The 17418-nt window shown below is 55.7% G+C and overlaps 1 protein-coding gene across 1 annotated transcript in view; it reads left to right on the top strand.

Moving 5' to 3' along the window:
* Positions 1-17418, top strand: part of Rbm19 (RNA binding motif protein 19) — an 86072-nt gene that overhangs the window by 5358 nt on the left and 63296 nt on the right. Inside the window, exons 6-16 of the mRNA XM_036172277.1 lie at positions 1048-1301; positions 2508-2588; positions 3143-3221; positions 4866-4937; positions 5752-5952; positions 8017-8147; positions 9129-9247; positions 9590-9686; positions 9848-9958; positions 10525-10725; positions 12394-12514. Coding sequence (XP_036028170.1) covers positions 1048-1301; positions 2508-2588; positions 3143-3221; positions 4866-4937; positions 5752-5952; positions 8017-8147; positions 9129-9247; positions 9590-9686; positions 9848-9958; positions 10525-10725; positions 12394-12514 — 1467 coding nt within the window. The remainder of the gene's footprint in view (positions 1-1047; positions 1302-2507; positions 2589-3142; positions 3222-4865; positions 4938-5751; positions 5953-8016; positions 8148-9128; positions 9248-9589; positions 9687-9847; positions 9959-10524; positions 10726-12393; positions 12515-17418) is intronic.

Here is a 17418-nt window from a genome sequence, read left to right as displayed (position 1 = left end):
GGCCCTAAGTGCTGTGGTCCACCGTAAGAGCTGCTCTAGTTTATCGGTGAGGATGTGGGACTGACTCAGCTCAGCCTGGTAAAGTCTGCTGAGCTGAGGTCTGTGGGACTGAGGGTGGAGAGGTCCAGGAAGTAGGGAACAGCCTTGGGAAGGCTCAAAGGAAAGGATGGCCCAGGAGCTGGTTAAAGCAGAGGGAGCCACAAGGGAAGGGAGTTGGAACTCCACCCTGAACACTGGAAACCGCTGGAGGGCGCTGGACAGAGCCCCAGCCCCACAGTGTGCTCAGAGGGTCATGCAGGCCGCAGTGAGGATGGCCGTCCTTCCTCTGCTCAGGCAGGCTTTTCTTTCCTGCTCCCTCCCCCGCAACCCTTGTCATTGAGTGTGTCACACCAGGTGTCCTTTGCACTTCAGTGCAAACTGTACTGTCCACCAGGGACACCAAGAGTAACAGACAGTGGCAGGTGTGCAGCACAGACGCATGCAGAAGCCTAGTGTCTGATGAGGACTGTGATCAGCACTTGTGGATTTTGCTGAACCAGTAGATTATAGTGGCCTCTGCCATGAGCTGTGTTGTGTGTATTATTTTAATACTCTTGAAAGATGAACGTAAAGGGGGGGTCTTGGGGAGCTGGGGAGATTGGCTCAGCAATCGAGTGCACCTACCTCCTCATCCAGATCTGAGTTCAGTTCCCAGCACCCACACACTGGCTCACATTTGCCTGTAACTACAGCCCAAGGGACTCCGGTGCCCTCATCTGGCCACTATGGGCACTGCACTCATGTGCACACATCCATACACAGACACATACATAACTAAATCTTATGGGGCCGAGGAGGCTGGAGTGAGCCAGGAGAGTGAAAGGAGCGAGCGACACATCTCCATGTGTCACGGGCAGGGTGGAACGACATGCACAGTCGAGTGTGGCCTGATTCACCGCCAGCTGTTGCCCATCAGAGAATTGGCTGGAGATGATTTGTGTGAGGGCCTTGGCCATGGCGGGCATGTTGTCTCTGCCCACTAAGGTCACTGACCCTCTGTATCCCCAGAGGAACAAGGCCTGCAGCCAAAGGCGGCCACACAGAAGGAGCTGTCTGACATGGACTACCTGAAATCCAAGATGGTGCGGGCCGAGGAGTCCTCCGAGGACGAGGATGAGGACAGTGAAGACGAGGCGGTGAACTGTGAGGAAGGCAGTGAGGCTGAGGAAGAGGAGGGTTCCCCTGCCTCCCCAGCCCAGCAGGAGAGTGGGAGCCGGGGAGCCGCGCCTGGGAGCCGGAGACCTCAGGAAGCCGCCAGCAAGGTGTGTGTTGGTCTGTGAGGGCTGAGGAGAGGCCGGGCCTGGTCACCAGGGTCACTGCAGCTCCTTCCCTAGGGGACTGACTTGGAGGGAAGGCCACTTGCCCACAGGGTGTCTATGCAGCTTAGGCTCCTGAACTGGTGGGAAGGCTGCCCGTTGTGTGGAGTTGTGGGGTGTCAATGAGCTGGATCGGTCTTGCCGTGTATTTAGCAACAAGATGGATAGATGTGAGGAAGCTTTCCACTGACAGATGAGGTCAGAGAGGGCTTACTGCACGCTGGGTAACGTCCCTGCCAAGTCACTGATCCTCGGCAGTCCTCTGCACAGGTGACAATATAGAGGGGCAGTGGTTCATCCACATTGATGGCTGGGGCCTTGAGGATGGCCCCGCAGTGTCCCACCAGGAGGTCCTCTCTGCTGTAGTGACAGGACACTTGGACACTTGTGGGGACCACATCTCCTCCCCAGGGCATCCCGTCTCCTGCCCTGCTCTTTGTTCTGCAGTGAGAGGGAGAGAGTTTGCTGCCAGTTCACCAACATGCCCAGTCCAGGACATGTGGCAGTGTGGAGTTCACATCTTGCACTGACTCTCAGTACCTGTCACCCCTGGGTGAGACGCATCCACCCCACGGGCCTCTAATCTCCACCTCGCCTCATGGCGTGTGTCCCTGCTGTGCCAGGATTGGGTCATTCAGATTTCATGAGGACGACTGTGGTATAGTCACTATGCGTGCGTCCTTCAACTGAAGCCAGGGCCACCCTGGCATTACCAGGAAAGGAGTAAGGGCAGTTTTGCGCTTCAAAGGAGAAACCAAGAGCAGAGGCTCTTTGGGGTTGTTGGAACTCTAGAGCTCTGGGCCTGATCTCAGCGCCCCTGTGGATTTGCACTGCCCAGCTAGACACTGGAAAGTGCTGGGCAGTGTGTGTCACAGGGCGAGCTCAGCCTCAGTGGTACGTCTCATTTTCCCGGGCGCCAAGGCCTCTGTTGGTTGCCGATGGCTTGCCAGGCACTACATGCGGCCCTCATGTCAGGTGCAGTAGAGACTCTTCAACTGCCTCCTCCTCCACCTCCATCACCTCCACAGCAGGCATGGATTCTCGTGGAGCTGTCCAGCAGGCGCCTCTTCCAGCTCCAGGCTGTCCCAGCCACCACCTGCTGTGTGGGTATCAGGCCCTCGCCCCAACCATTTTCTCTCCGTGATCACTCAGGTAGAGAAGCCAGCCGGCAAGAAGGAACCCACCACCCCCTACACCGTGAAGCTCCGGGGAGCCCCGTTCAATGTCACTGAGGTGTGTGTTCATGAAGATGGGATGCGGGGAGGAGGGTGGGGTGTCAGGATGAGGTGAAAGCAGGTGTGAGTGAGCCAGAAGTGGGCGTAGAGGCTGCTAAGTAACACTGCGGCACTGACATGGGAAGGGGAGGGTTGGTGGTGTGAAGACTGGCCCCACCCCTCACATTGGTGCCAGGGTGGACAGGCCCCCTGTTTAAAAGGGAGGGGCCCGGGGCTGGAGGGAGAGCTCGGGACAGAGTGCGTACTGAGCAAGCTGAGGAACTCAGCTCAAACCCCAGGAAGGAGAAAACTAAGCCAGATCCATGACGTTGATGCTGACTTAACAGACATAATGAGGCCAGTCACAGGCGCTTAGTTATTTGCTTTGTGGAACTGGGGGGCAAGCACTCGGCCACTGACTATGTCCCTGGTATGATTATCGGTGCTTGGAATCCGAAGAGAAAACGTTAGAAAATGTTAACTGTCCAGTTGCTAAATTGTTAATTATCCGATGAAATATTTCACTTGTAAAAGAAAAAGATAGAAAGGGAAACACATTTCTTTTCCTCCCAGAAAAACGTTACAGAGTTCCTGGCGCCCCTGAAGCCAGTGGCCATTCGGATAGTGAGAAATGCTCATGGAAATAAAACAGGTAAGGCAGGCCAGCCCTGCACCGCAGCGCCCACCCTGCACCGCAGCGCCGAGGCTGCCGACCACAGGCTGCCTTAAAGACACCCATTTCCTTTGTTGCCGTCTCTTGCCCTCAGGTCAGCGTAGTTCATCTGCAAAGACGAGGGTCTCCTGTCCCTGCGTCTGGTGGCCTGGCACAATGACTCCTTTCTGGCTGTGTCTCCCTCTCAGCCTCTACTATGCTGACAGGCTCACATGCTCTATTGGTAGATGCGAACAGGTCCTGGGTTGGCTGCACTGTCCATAGGCACGTCTGACAGAGGACAGTTCTACCTTGTTGAGTGTATGTGGCATGGCCTTGGGCTGTGTCTTCCCAGGATTCCACTCTGGTCCGCCAGGGTCTCCTGGCCTCCGAGCACTGGATTGGGCCGTCATAAGGCAGAGCTTCTGGTGATCGGCCAGAGTTGGAGCTGGGGGAGGCCGGCCCCTCTGGGGCCTACCTGCTGGCTGGGGCAGATGGAGCAGCAGGATGTAGCCTCCTCTTGCAGAGCCACACTAAGGCCCCGTGTGGTGGGAATCCACAGCCTTGGCCGGAAAAGGCCACCTGGGCAGAGCACTGGGGGATAAAGTGCCCGTGCATCGGGGACAGTCAGGTCACTGTCCCATGGCTCCTTTCTTCCCCAGTGCCCCTCTTGGCGTTATCACATCTTGTACCAAGCCAGTTCTCACGTTTAATCCTGAAGAGGGCAGTGGGGGAGGGCGGGTAAAGGGGCTCCATCCCAGCTAGGCAGCACAGGAGCCGTCACCTCAGTCGCCATGTGCAGTGGGGTGGGCCTGTGCCCCAGGAGTGAGGAGCAGAGGGGCTGACACTGAGAGCTGCCTTGCCCACTGCTGCTGTGGGTGGTAAGAGACTGGGCAGGAAGCAGGGAAGAGTATGTCACAGCCGAGAGAGCCCACTGGGTCTGCAGCTGGAAGACACCAGCCTGGAACATGGCGTTCTCAAGGGCAGCCAGCAGGGCCGTGAAAGAGCTGGGGAGTGGGGCTCAGCCACGCAGGGACTTGAGTCAGTGTGTTCTCCAGCATAGGTCCGTGGGGTCCCCCAGCTGGTCTGGCAGGGTGTGGGCCAGTGCCCCTGGAAGACTCATGAAGAGGGGAAGTACGTTTGTGGGTAGGTGACGTCCCTGCAGAGAACAGAAGAGAAAACAAAGAATTCCTCAGGCTGCATGTGGAAAAAAACCCTTGGCCTTTGGGCCACGTTGTGGCGTTGCCATCAGATAGCCATGTGCCATGTGACCTCGGGCATGTGACTTAACTCTTCTAGGGAAGGGTGGCCCTGCTCTGCCACCTCACACTGTCAGGCTCCCCCTCAGGATGGATTCCAGGCCCAGTTCTGAGCTCCAGGGACAGTGGTCTTGAAGGTGGTCCTGACTGCTGAACCGGGTCTCAGCTCTACCTCCACCAACACGTCTCCAGAGACTGTTGAGGAACAGGGTGGGCCTGGCACATCGGGAAGGCCGTGCCGTTCACTCCTGGGATCCACATCTCCATTCCACAGCCGGCCCTGTGGTCTGAAGCTGCTGGGGTGTGTGGGGGTATCTGTCCCGGAAGTGGACAGACAGGTTTCCCAGCTCTGCCTGTGACTCTGCTTATCACTGTCCTCTCTCAGGGTATGTCTTCGTGGATCTCAGCAGCGAGGACGATGTGAAGAAAGCTCTGAAGTGCAACCGGGAATACATGGGTAAGGGCGCATGGGACACCAGTGCGGGCCGTCCTTAGGCTGACTGTGCGTTGGTGCTGAGATACTTCTGGGCCCTGGGGACCCAGCAGGGAGCAGAGAGTCCACAGTCCCTCCCTCTGGAGCAGCCACTGAGTGAACACAAGAGATGGGAGAAGTGGGCACATAATGCCTTTCTCCTGAGTGGCATGCAGAGGGGCAGGCTGCGTTGACCTGAGCTCTGGCTCGCTGGAACAGCTTTCCGAGTCTCGAGAACAGCCTGTGATATTGGCTGACTTGGGAGGTCACTGGCCTTATCCATCCCAACATGGTCAAGTGGCTCAGATGCAGGGGTGGGCCATTGGCAGAGAAGAGTCGCACTGAGGGAGGATGGGAGTGAGTCCTGTAAGCAGGTGATGGTTCCTGATGGAGCACCAAGTGGATGAGGAGGATGGGTACTGGGTGAAGTGGATGGGCACCTGGCCTGAGTGGTGCATGCCAGGGTTCCCTCGCTCAATGTCCCGGGTCGGCTTGTCATGTGAAGCCTTCCCAAGGCAGATCAGCCAGTGGGGGGTTAGGGGGTGGGGAGGCCCCAGAACGCAGCTGCTGACTCCTGTGTTCTGAGATGGCCCTGCAAGCTCTTTGGGGCTGGGGCAGCCCTGCCAAGGTGAGTGAGATCCCAGTGGATCCAGCCACGGCCTGGGGAACCGTCTACTGCAGACAGGATCATACATAGAGACAGCAGGCTCTGGACAGCCGCAGAGCAGAGGCTAACGGGACTCTCGGGAGGCTCGGCCACCCTCAGGCACCCATAGCCGTGACCCCTGTCTTCACGCAGGTGGACGTTATATCGAGGTCTTCAGGGAGAAGGCCCCCACGGCCCATGGCCCCCCAAAGAGCAGCTCCACACCCTGGCAGGGCCGCACGCTCGGGGAACATGAGGAGGAGGAAGACCTGGCTGACTCTGGGAGGCTCTTTGTGCGGAACCTCTCATACACCAGCTCCGAGGAAGACTTGGAGAAGCTGTTCTCTGCCTATGGTGGGTGCTGCCTCCGATCGGTCCTGGGCGCTATCTGCATCCATCAACTAGAGGCTGTAGAAACCCAGCACCTCTACCATGTGGACGGGCCTCTCTTTACCCTCTCAAAATGTGGAGTAGATGGGAGAGTGGTGTCTCCCTCAGGCTGTTCGCACTGTGGTCCTGTCCTTTCTAGACACTGAGGCACCTGACTGTCAGAAGTCTCATTTGTTTTAGAAACAAAATCTTGCTGTATAGCCCAGGCCGGCCTTGAATTTGCAGCAAACTTCCTGCCTAAACCTCCTAAGCGTAGGCATTACTAGCATGTACTACAATGCATTTTTTCTTCTAAGACAGGGTTTCTCTATGTAGCCCTGGCTGTCCTAGAACTTGCTCTGTAGACCAGGCTATCCTCAAACTCACAGAGATCCACCTGCCTCTGCCTCCCCAGTGCTGTGATTAAAGGCGTGCACCACCACCTAGCATGAGGGTGGTCTTTTTGTTGATGTATAATGCTATTATTAAAGGGAGCCTTCATTTTAAAATTCTTGCTTTTAAAAGAGAATTCAGATGCATCACGCACATCAGGCAGGCAGGGGTTTAGTTAGACTAACAGGAAGCAGGAATACCCATTAGCTATGAAGGAGCCAAGCCCAGCAGCAGTGGTCCTGGTCCTAGCAGACATGACTGATAGCTCCCTCCCCCTCTACTGCTCTCTTCTCTGCTTCCCCAGGGTGAGCCAGGAGAAGGGCACGTTCTCCTTAGAACCCCGGATCTCAGGCTGTTGTAAATAGATGCATTAACTATGGCCGGGCACAGAGACACACGCCACTAACTAGCCTTTAGTCCCAGCACTCGGGAGGCAGAGGCAGGTGGATCTCTGTGAGTTCCAGGCCAGCCTGGTCTCAAGGGGAAAAAAAAGATACAAGACTATGCCAGGGAGTTAAAGTACCCCTAAACTTGAAGAGTTCACTAGGGGAAAGGTTAACAGCCCTCTCTACATGTGTTCCCCTTGTGAGGACACCCCCGAAGCCAGCTTGAGTTGTCTCAGCCAGTTGACCAGTTCAGAACCCTGAGCTGGCTTGGCTAGAGAGACCACCACTATGTCCTTTGTGTCCTGTTTTGGAGACCAGTTGGGCAGTCACTCCCATAGCTAACTTTGTTACTAGCAGTGCTGGGGCTGGACCCAGGGCCTTGCGTGCGACAGGCAAGCCCTTGGTCACCGAGCTGCACCCCAGCCCAGGGGAACTGTTCTTCCTGTTGCCGCTGTTGTGGTTTCTTATGCTGAAAACTCACCGGCCAGCGGCTCATCTGGTCACAGGGCCGTGTTTGTCCGTGGGGTCAGGATTATTACACAAAGGGCAGCAGGGCTCTGAATGGGGCCGAGGCTTGACACTTGCAACATGCCTGAAGTAGCTCTTCCAAGGACAGCCTGGGTGCGGAGCTTCAGAGATGGGAGGACCAAGGAGGCAGGGTAGTGAAACCTCCCGGTCTGTCCACAGCTGTCCTGCCCGCCACACCCTCCTGCCTCCTGCCTGACGTGGCCAGACTGGACAGGAGAGGAGAGGGATTGTCTAGACTGTAGGTGTCCGTTTGGGAGACAGGCTCATGGGAAGGATCCCACTCTATGTTCAGAGTGGGAAGCACTGCCTAGCTTGTGTGGTAATGCCATGGTACTTCCATGCCACCACCTGTAGGAGGCACTCTTGGCTGCACATGTGTTAGCACGGCTCACCCCACATCCGTCCGGTGAGCCAGGGATCTTGTGGCATTTTACAGGTGAGCAAACAGTCCTGTGCATGTCAAGTGATGTGTCCGTATAGGGACAAGGGAAGGCTGCATATAGAGCAGGTAGCAGAGGAGGTCTGTAGCCCACCTCTCCTCTGAGGACTGACACACAGAGTGCCTTTAACACTAGGCTGGTAAGCCGACTGGCACTCGCCATGCTCTCCTGTGGGACCCAGCAGCCTGGCTGGTCTAGAGTAGCCATTGGTTGATCTCACCAGTCCAGACCTTTGCCTGGCCAGGGCCAAGCACTGTTGCTCTGGCCCACGGCTGGCTGACTGGCGTTTCTCCCATCTCCAGGTCCCCTGTCAGAGCTCCACTATCCCATTGACAGCCTGACCAAGAAGCCCAAGGGCTTTGCCTTTGTCACCTTCATGTTCCCTGAGCACGCAGTGAAGGCCTATGCTGAGGTGGACGGGCAGGTATTCCAGGTATGTTCGCTCAGCACTAGTGGGGCTGCTGGGCTCAAGGAACCAGGCGTGTGTGTGTGTGTGTGTGTGTGTGTGTGTGTGTGTGTGTGTGTGTGTGTGTGCGCGTGCGCGCGCGCGCCTGCCCTAGTCCCAGGCTGTTCGTTCAGCTTATTTGTTCATGCTTTATAGATGTCACTGTTATCAGGCTAGACCCTCGCCCACCTGTGTAGGCCTCATGTTCTCTCCCTGTGTAGGGACAGACAGACAGGACAGGACAGGATGTAGGTTTCTGGGGCTGTGGGGCTGCAGCTGTGCTTTGTAAAGTAAACAGTTTCCAGAGGTGGAAAGATGGCTCAGCAGGTAAAAGCACTTCCTGGGCCCACAGCACTCAGGAGGCAAAACCAGGTGGATAGCTGTGAGTTCAAGGCCAGCCAGGGTTATGTAATGAGACCCTGTCTCAAAAGATGGGAACAAACAAAAAGAACAGAAAAGAAAAATGGACATTTCCTGCTCTTCCAGAGGACCAAAGTTCAGTCCCTCGAAGTCATGTTGGACCACACACAACCACCTGTAACTCCAGCTTCAGAAAAGTCTGGTACCCTCTTCTGGCCTCCAAAGGCACCAGACACACATGGTGCACATACATACACTCAGGCTCAGGCACACACATCTACATAAATAAAGTTAAATCTTTTTAAAGGTGAACAGTGTCTCCTGCACACAGTGGTGTCAGCTGGCCTCACCACAGTGACAGGCCCCTGTGTCACGTGGATGTCTTAAACTTACAAAGAGTTTCTTGGTAGGGAACATGCCGACAGACAAGCATGGCACTAGACCTGTAGCTGAGAGCTTACGTCTGCATCCACAAGCATGAGGCAGAGAGAGCTGACTGGAAATGGTGTGGGTTTTTCCAGCCTCACAGCCTGCCTCCTAATCCTTCCAAATAGCTCTGCAAACTATGTTGCAGAGCCTGTGTTCACATCCTCCTTCCATTCCCTCCAGGGCAGGATGCTCCATGTCCTACCTTCCACCATCAAAAAGGAAGCCAGCCAGGAGGCAGATGCCCCAGGATCCTCTTACAAGAAGAAGAAGGAAGCCATGGACAAAGCCAACAGCTCCAGGTCCCAGTCAGCCCACAGTGGCCACGGCGCCCAGTCCCGGGGTCTGCTGCCCATGGTCTTTCACTTTTCCCAGCGCTCCTAGTTGGTGACTTTTCAGGGCCTCAGTTTTCCCTTTTGTGGGGTGCAGAGAGCAGAAACAGCATCTCCCCACCACCCAGAGCCCAGTGTGGATCGTAGGAGAGAGTGTGCAGAGTCCCTGCCCGGAGCTAGGGCTGAGGCCTGGCCTGAGAGCCCGCTGGTGCCCCTCAGTCTCCTAGTCTTCAGGCCTGGTGGACTTGGCCTGTGGGAGGGAGTTGGAGGGAGGTGCCGCCATGTGACCTCTGTCCTGCCCCTGCTCCTCAGTTCTCACAACTGGAACACACTGTTTATGGGGCCAAATGCCGTAGCTGATGCCATCGCACAGAAGTACAACGCCACCAAGAGTCAAGTGTTTGACCATGTGAGTGGCGGGCCTCCCAGTGTTGTTTTTCTCTTAGCAATTCTTTCCCAGAGCAGTCTTAGTCCTGGGAGCCTCTAGGATGGAGGACGGTGGGTGTGGACCACATGCATTTCCCTCTGAGCCACCTCCTGACAGCACCAGGTCTCTTTCTTCTCCCACAGGAGACCAAGGGCAGTGTGGCCGTACGTGTGGCTCTGGGGGAGACCCAGCTGGTCCAGGAGGTCCGCAGCTTCCTTATCGACAATGGCGTCAGCCTGGACTCTTTCAGCCAGGCGAGTCTTTACTGCTCTAGCCAGTGGCTGCTGCAGAGCTGGGAAAGGGTTTCCTGGGAGGCTGGAGATGTGGATGGCTCTTGTAGGTGATGGGAGCCTGAACCAGGAGGAAGCCTGAGGAGGGGCCCCTCAGAATATCCCCTCAGAGGGGAGGGTGTACCAGCAATGAAAGTTCCCAGCTGTTCCTGCCATCCACACCTCCTGGGCAGCAGGTCTGCGCTGCCCAGAAGGATGCTGGGCACTGAAATGTGGCTCTTGTCCTTTGGAAGCCCATGGGGCCACCCTGGGAGTGCCACCCTGGGCTGAGGTTGAGGACTATTGGAATCTGTGTGGCATGGGGTGATTTGGGGGACGTGCGGTTCTGGAGCTGTGAGGCATGGAGTGAGCAAGAAATCAGTGTGTGAGCTCAATACCCCCCCTCCCACCCCCCAGCTCTGCTTTCTAAGCCTGTCCACAAGAGGCCCTGATGGAGGCTGTCTCCTGGAGGCCACCACCAGAGGTCACTGCTGAAGCCATGCTGAGGTGACCTTCCTCTTGTCCCACTCACGTTCATCTCTTCCCCTCAGGCCGCAGCAGAGCGAAGTAAGACTGTGATCCTGGCTAAGAACCTCCCAGCAGGTACGCTGGCAGCGGAGCTACAGGAGACCTTTGGCCGCTTTGGCAGCTTGGGCCGTGTGCTGCTGCCTGAAGGTGGCATCACGGCCATTGTAGAGTTCCTGGAGCCCCTGGAGGCCCGCAAGGCCTTCAGGCACCTGGCCTATTCCAAGGTACGGCTGCTGATCTTGGTGGGGCCCTAGAGAGACACCAAGAGCTAGAGTTGCCCTCAGGCTGGCATGGGCCTGGCACACATAGACTCTGCTCAAACCCTCATTCCCTCTTGGAGCTTGCTAGCCATGAGCTGGCCATTGCTGCTGTACTTCTGACTTCTGATTAAAGAAAAATTAGCAGGTGTGAGCTCCCTGGGCTACTGTGACAAGTGGCCACCAACTTGGTGGCATCAGACAGCCGAGTCTGGGCTTTCCAAAGCTGGCAGCCAGAAGCCCAAGCCACCAAGCAGCAGGTTCTTTGCCTCCACCAGCTGCAGGGCAGTGTCTGTCCCCTACTTTTCTTGCTTCTGAGAGTCCCAGTGGCCCTTGGCCTGACTGTCACTTCAATCTCACCCGGTCACCTTTGCTCGTCCCTGTAGTTAGAGTTTCCTGCCTGGCCGACTTTTTTTTTTTTTTAACTAGCAAAGGCTAAATCCACCACGCAGCAGAGTAAAGTTCCGCTTGTAGACTCCTCATTCCCGCCACACTGCAGGTCAGACGCACACGCCAGGAACCCGCCATAGTAGCTCAAACCGGCAGGCTGCCGCTAACTTGAGAGAGACAACTAGGAAGCTGTTTTTAGCTCCGTTTTAGAATCTTTTTTCTCAGGTTTTAGGTGGAAATGCTTGCCAACACATTGGGCGTCATTTGTAGTTAGAGTTTCCTGCCTGGCCCAGTCAGGACAAATCTCTCTTACCCGCCAGTCCCACAGTCGCTCAGACCCAACCAAGAAAGCACACAGAAACTTACATTGTTTACAAACTGTATGGCCATGGCAGGCTGCTTGTTATCTACCTTCTCTATCTTAAATTAACCCATTTCTGTTAGTCTATACTTTGCCACATGGCTTGTGGCTTACCAGTGTCTTTACATGTTGCTTTTCATGGCGGCAGCTGGCGGTGTCTCCCCCCAGCCTTCTACTTCCCAGAATTCTCTTCTCTCTTGTCCTGCCTATACTTCCTGCCTGGCCACTGGCCAATCAGAATTTTATTTACACAGAGCCATATCCACAGCATGTCCCATTCCTCCCTCTGGGCTTTTGTGTTTTTTTTTTTTTTTTTTTTTTTTTTTTTTTTTTTTTTTTTTTTTGGTTTTTCAAGACAGGGTTTCTCTGTGTAATCCTGGCTGTCCTAGAACTCGATCTGTAAACCAGGCTGGCCTCAAACTCACAGAAATCCTCTGCCTCCCAGGTGCTGGGATTATGGGTGTGTCATACACACATCGGCAGGCACTACTTTATTAAACTTAGAGCACACCTAGGTAGCACAGGACAGTCTCACCCTAGGATCTGCCTCATATTGCCAAGAAGGTCACACTCGAACGCTTTGGGGCTCAAGGTCAAGACGTGGCCGGGTCTTGGGAAGCCACCATTCAGCCCGGGACAAGGGATTTCTGTCTGTCTGAGACTTTTATTCTTCACAGACCTCAGTGTCACGTCAATCTCTGCAGACTGTACCCTGGCATCTGGCTGTATGAGGGTCCCTGGGCCCGGCCAGTGCAGGAAGGGCTCTGTGCCTGGCTTCTCCTGGCTGTCACCTCTGACCCTCAGGCGCCTCTGTCAGGTGGCGCTGAGTCTCACAGCCAGCTCTGTGATAGGGACCTACAACCTGGGCACCCCTGTCTCTGCAGTTTCATCATGTCCCTCTCTACCTGGAATGGGCTCCAATTGGTGTCTTTGGTGCAGCCCCCCAGAAGAAAGATTCCCAACCTGCACAGACTGCAGAGAAAGCCGAGGCAGAGCCAGAGATGGGTAAGAGCAGAGTCTGGGGTCACCGTGCCATGGGCAGCCGAGGGAGGAGGGCGAGGGGCAGCTGAGACTCATTAGGCCACTGGCCAGATGTCCTTCATTCTTCCTGTAGATAGATAGTGTCAAGTGCCCTTTAAAAAGTGGACCACTGGGATCCTGTCACATGAGGTGGCCAACTTTCAGTTTCTCGGTGGGAGGTTATGGGGACAGAATCTTTGAGTCTGTTGGCAGGGATGAAAGAGGCTGTGGGAACCTTGTCTCCATCATCAAGGTGGCTGCTGGAAGAGATGATCCCTCTGTAGCAGCTTGGGTATCACAGTGCCCCCTGGTGTCCAGTGGTTGCATGGTCAGAAAAGGAAAAGGCCCTGGTCCTCTTAGCTGGTGCCTTACTCTGGGGAGGGGGCGGCTGCATCTTGACGTCTGGGCCGGGACAGCTCTCCCCCATCCAGACTGATGGCTAAGGAAAGCCTGTCACCCTGAGAGCCTGAAGCATCCGGGTAACATCCCAGGTGCAGCCTGGGCAGTGGAGCCAGCAAGCGTGAGGACTGTCATGAGATGGCTGTGAAGTAGGGGACTGTAGTGGTCAAGATGTTGTGTGGCGTTTATTGTCTTTTGTTTTGACATTCTGGTGTAGCTCAGGGTAGTCTCAAACTTCCCATGTAGTTGAGGTTGACCTTGAGCTTCAGATCCCCCTGCCTCCACCCCTGAGTGCCGGGACTACAGGCTGGGGTGACAGGTGTGTGCTACCACACCATTTTCTGTGGTCTTTGTATATTAACGAGTATGGGCGTAGGAATATATAGCAGCAAGAAAAGGAAAGGCAGGTAATGAGGTTGGCAGACGGGGGTTCGGATCCTTGCCCAGGTTGAGTGACGTCTCTGCTCACTGTCCACTGAGGGTCTTCCAGAGGCCCTAGTTCCAGATGGAAAGTCACTTCTATCTCTGCCCTTGGACCCTGACACATTCTGGTTGTCAGGTTCATGTAGCTGGTGAGACCTTCCACATACCCTTTCCTGGCATCTGCTAGGAGGCAGCACGGTTGTCTGTCGGACCAGAGGTTCCCTCAAGCCTGCTCGTGAGAAGTCAAGATGTCCTGCTCATGGTCCAGCTTTTGTTTTTTCGTCAGTGTTGGGGTTTGGAACCTTAGGCGGTGGATGGTCTGCAAGTGTTTAGCTTTGAGCTGCCTGGTTAATTCTAACCCCACGTCACCCCAGACCTCCACTGCCTTCCTTCCTGGCTCTGTACTACACTTGAACCTGGGTGCTGCATCTTTGGCACAGAGCAAACACTCATTGTCAAGCATGAAAATTAGCCAGGGTCAGGGTTCCTGGAGACACACCCTAGAAGGCCCATCCCCTGGCTGGGCAGCAGTGTCGGCCTGTGAAGACCACCAAAGAAGATGTTGTGTGGCTTTGCTTATCTGTCCTGACGCAGTACCCCCCAGGTGATACCGGCAGACACTGGAATTTGCACTCCAGTTCTCCTTCTGCATGTTTGTCTTGGCCAGGCTCTCTCTGCACTCGGGTGCTCAGCACCTCGTGCGCTTAGCCCCCCATGCAGCTGTAGGCGTAGGGCAGGACGGCTGCAAAGACATGTCAAAGCAGTGAAAACTGGGGGGAGGGTGTGACCCCATCCCTCTGCAGGGAGGGCTGGCTTGTGGTGGTGCTTGTGTCCTGAGCCACTGGCACACGTGAGGTTTAAAAGTGGCTTCAGCCCGTGAGTGGTCAGTGACACTGAGGTGTGAAGGTGACTGTAGGTGATTGTGGCCTGAGCCCGTGAGTGGTCAGTGGAATCCTGAGTTACAGTTACAGCAGTGGCGCTGTTCTGAGGGAGATGCACGTGCTGTCCAGTGCATGGGCAGACCTCCGTTCCTTGCCATGGCTGGGGGAGTGTCTCCATTCTCTGAGCTCTGTCTTTGTGTCCGCAACACGGGTGATGGCCGCCAGGATGACCAAGGTCACTGTTGTCACCCACAGGCTGGGAGCCAGGTGGCATCACCCCAAGTGTTCTTGAAGCCACCCACACAGAACCTGCTCCCCAGAGCTTCCAGCTGGCCTGGTGGGGGTGGGGGAGGGGCTGAGTAGTACCCATTGTGGCCTTGGGTGCAGACATTTCTCTGAAGCTGGAGAGGTTTCTTGACACCAGTGTCCAAGGTCTGGAGTTGGTGCTCTGTTGCCTTGTCCCCACCAGGCTCTGACCCTGGGAAGGGTTGGTTTCCAGGGTGACAGTCTGTGACTTGTACCAAGGTCCTCAGATCTAGGAGAAGGGCCCAGCTACCCACCCAAATTTGGACTGGGAAGCTGTACCTGGCTGAACCCCTGCCCACTGCGTCCACATCATCCTCACTGCCACTTCCTAGAGCCGTCTTGGCCTCCTGAGGCTCTTCTCATACTTATTTTACCACACAGTCCCTTTCTGCCCCTTTCCTCCGAGTTTCATCCTGTGCCTCCTCACCCCCTGCCCGCCTCCTCACCCCGGCCCGTTGCACATTGTTTCTGAGCTACCACCAGCTCTCACATCCCTGTTGGGTGAGGACCCAGAGTGCTGGGGACCCAGACTCGGATTTCATAGGCAAGGAGGAGGGGGATGGGCAGGCTTTTCCCAGGCCCCCCTGCTTTTCTGCAGCGAGCTTCTGTTCCCCACATGGGTCCCGAGGGAGAGGAACAGCGTGTTTTATCTTCCCACAACCAAGACCCTCACCTCCAGATAAAGGGCTGTGAGTCAGGGGAGGTCCCACAAAGCTGCTTGCTGCTGATAACAGGCTGTCGCTGTGGGCCTCCCAGGAGCCCGGAGTGGGGAGGGGCAGGGGAATCCTGCAGCCTGATTATAGTGACGCCCCCTGTGGCCACCCATGACTGGCTGTCTTTGTAGTGACTGAGGTGGAGGCGGTCTTCTCTCTGCCCCTCTGGTCCCTGCAGCCCACCTTGCATCTCGCTTCTCGCCGCGACCCTGGCCTTTGCCCGGCCTCCGCCTTTCTTCCTCCTTCCCCTTTCTCGGGTTTTTCTTGCCTCTCTTGTCGTCTGTTTGGAGATCATGGTACCTCTTGTTTGTTTGTTTGTTTTTCTTTTGTCACTTGGGGCTAAAGCATACGCAGTGTTTTAAAAGACCTTGTTTTCAGCCCCCTGGTCCTCAAGTCACCTCCAGCCCCTCCTTGGGCCCAGGCGCAGTTCACGGCAGGGCTGGTGGTTAGGCATAAGGTGGCTGGATGAGGTCAGGTTCCCTGGATGTGTGATGCTAGCAGGCTTTCTCAGAACCTCACAGAGAGGAGACGGGTTGTGGGGAGCTGGGGGGTGTCACCTCAGAATTATAGGGACTCACAGCCTTTCCTTCAGCAGCTGCAGGAGGCCCACCAAGAAACAGTCATCTTGGATGCTTGTAGCAGGTGGATTCCCTGGTCTCTGCTTGATCTTTTTCAGAGCCTTCTGCAAGCAGAGCCTCTGTTGACCCTCTTTATAGACTCCTTTATAGAGAAAGAGGGAAGCCTGGAGAGGTTGCAGGGCCTGGGTGAGGTCACACATGTGGGCTGTGTATGACTCAAAATAATCAGGCCAGTGTCTAATCTTATATCTGTGGCCCTACAGCAGCTCAGAAGCACAGTCAGCATGGTTGCTGGCCCTGTGTTCCAGCCACAGGCTGAGTGTGACAGCCTCATTTCCACAGGTGTTTGGGAAGTAGAGACCATTATCCCAGGCCCAGCCCCACACTTGGTGAGCTCCCCTCATATTTGAGACACACAGACATGACTCATTGGGGAAGGTGTTTCACAGTGGGGCTGGAACTCTGAAAAGAAGAAGCTAGAGGAGAGTAATAGAGACTAGCTGGGTCCTTTGTAACACGGTAGGCAGGAAGAGCTCTCAGGGAGCATGCTTGTGCTGTGACCTGATGGGGATCTACGAGATGAATAGAGTGGGCAGGGGCAGCATGTGCAAAGGTCCCCTGGCTGGTGTGGGTTTGGTAGGCCTGGCAGTCAGCAAAGAGGCCCGCACAGTTAGTGTGAGTGGAACAGAGAGAAGCCAGGGACGAGGCCTGAGTAGCTGACAAGCCAGGGGCTAGCACCATTCGGGGACCAGCAACCAGGTAACCAGTGACAACATCCAGGCTTGTTGATGAGGTCATGGGCACATGTACTTCAGAACAGCCCAGTGCTGGGTGCAGGAGTGTGTGCACACCTGTACACTGTGTGTACGTGTGTGCGTATGCATGCATGTGTGCCCTGTGCCTGTGCACTGTGCTCAGTCTCATTAACACCACACTGAAGACAAGGTGCTGAGGGAGGGATTCGGCCACTGGCCCCTGCACAGCCAGTGCCTCACAGAACCAGTATGGCCTGCACACACGTCATAGCCCAGTGTGGGTCGGGATAAGCGCAGGGAGGCTGGTGGCCCTGTCTGGGCTGTGGGAAGAAGGCCTGTAGGAGTACCAAAGCATGTCTTGCATTTCCAGTGGGGTGTCCTTCCTGATGTTGGGGGGGGGGAGTAGGTTGACTTATTGGAAGTTGGGGCGGCCATTGTAACTGTTCTGGCCACACCAGCTGCGCACCTAGGAATAGATGCCAGCCATTCTCAAAAGTCCTCTACCTTCTGAGGCTGAGACTAGGAACAGCTGGCCTGCCAGGGAGGGACCTGCCCATCTTGAATAGTGACCACAACCTTTCTTAGCTCAGCTTGTTACTAAAGCTGAGAGCTGTCTCCCTGTGACGGTCTGAACATGCTCTGAGACACAGGTCAGGGCAGAGTCCCAGGCACACATGCCAGGGGCTGTCAGGCTCCTGTCCATCCCCTGGATGCTGCTAAGAGCTGACTGAGACTGGACCAGGGACGGGAGGAGGGCAGGGTCAGCAGTGTGGCACAGGCCAGGGCATCGAGTATGGGGCCAGTGAACCGGTTCCTTTGCTGGCCCCGGCTGAG

This window comes from Onychomys torridus, chromosome 22 (genome assembly GCF_903995425.1).
Source record: "Onychomys torridus chromosome 22, mOncTor1.1, whole genome shotgun sequence".
Classification (NCBI taxonomy): domain Eukaryota; kingdom Metazoa; phylum Chordata; class Mammalia; order Rodentia; family Cricetidae; genus Onychomys; species Onychomys torridus.
Note: the sequence above shows the minus strand (reverse complement) of the source record. Positions and strands in the feature narration are given on the sequence as shown.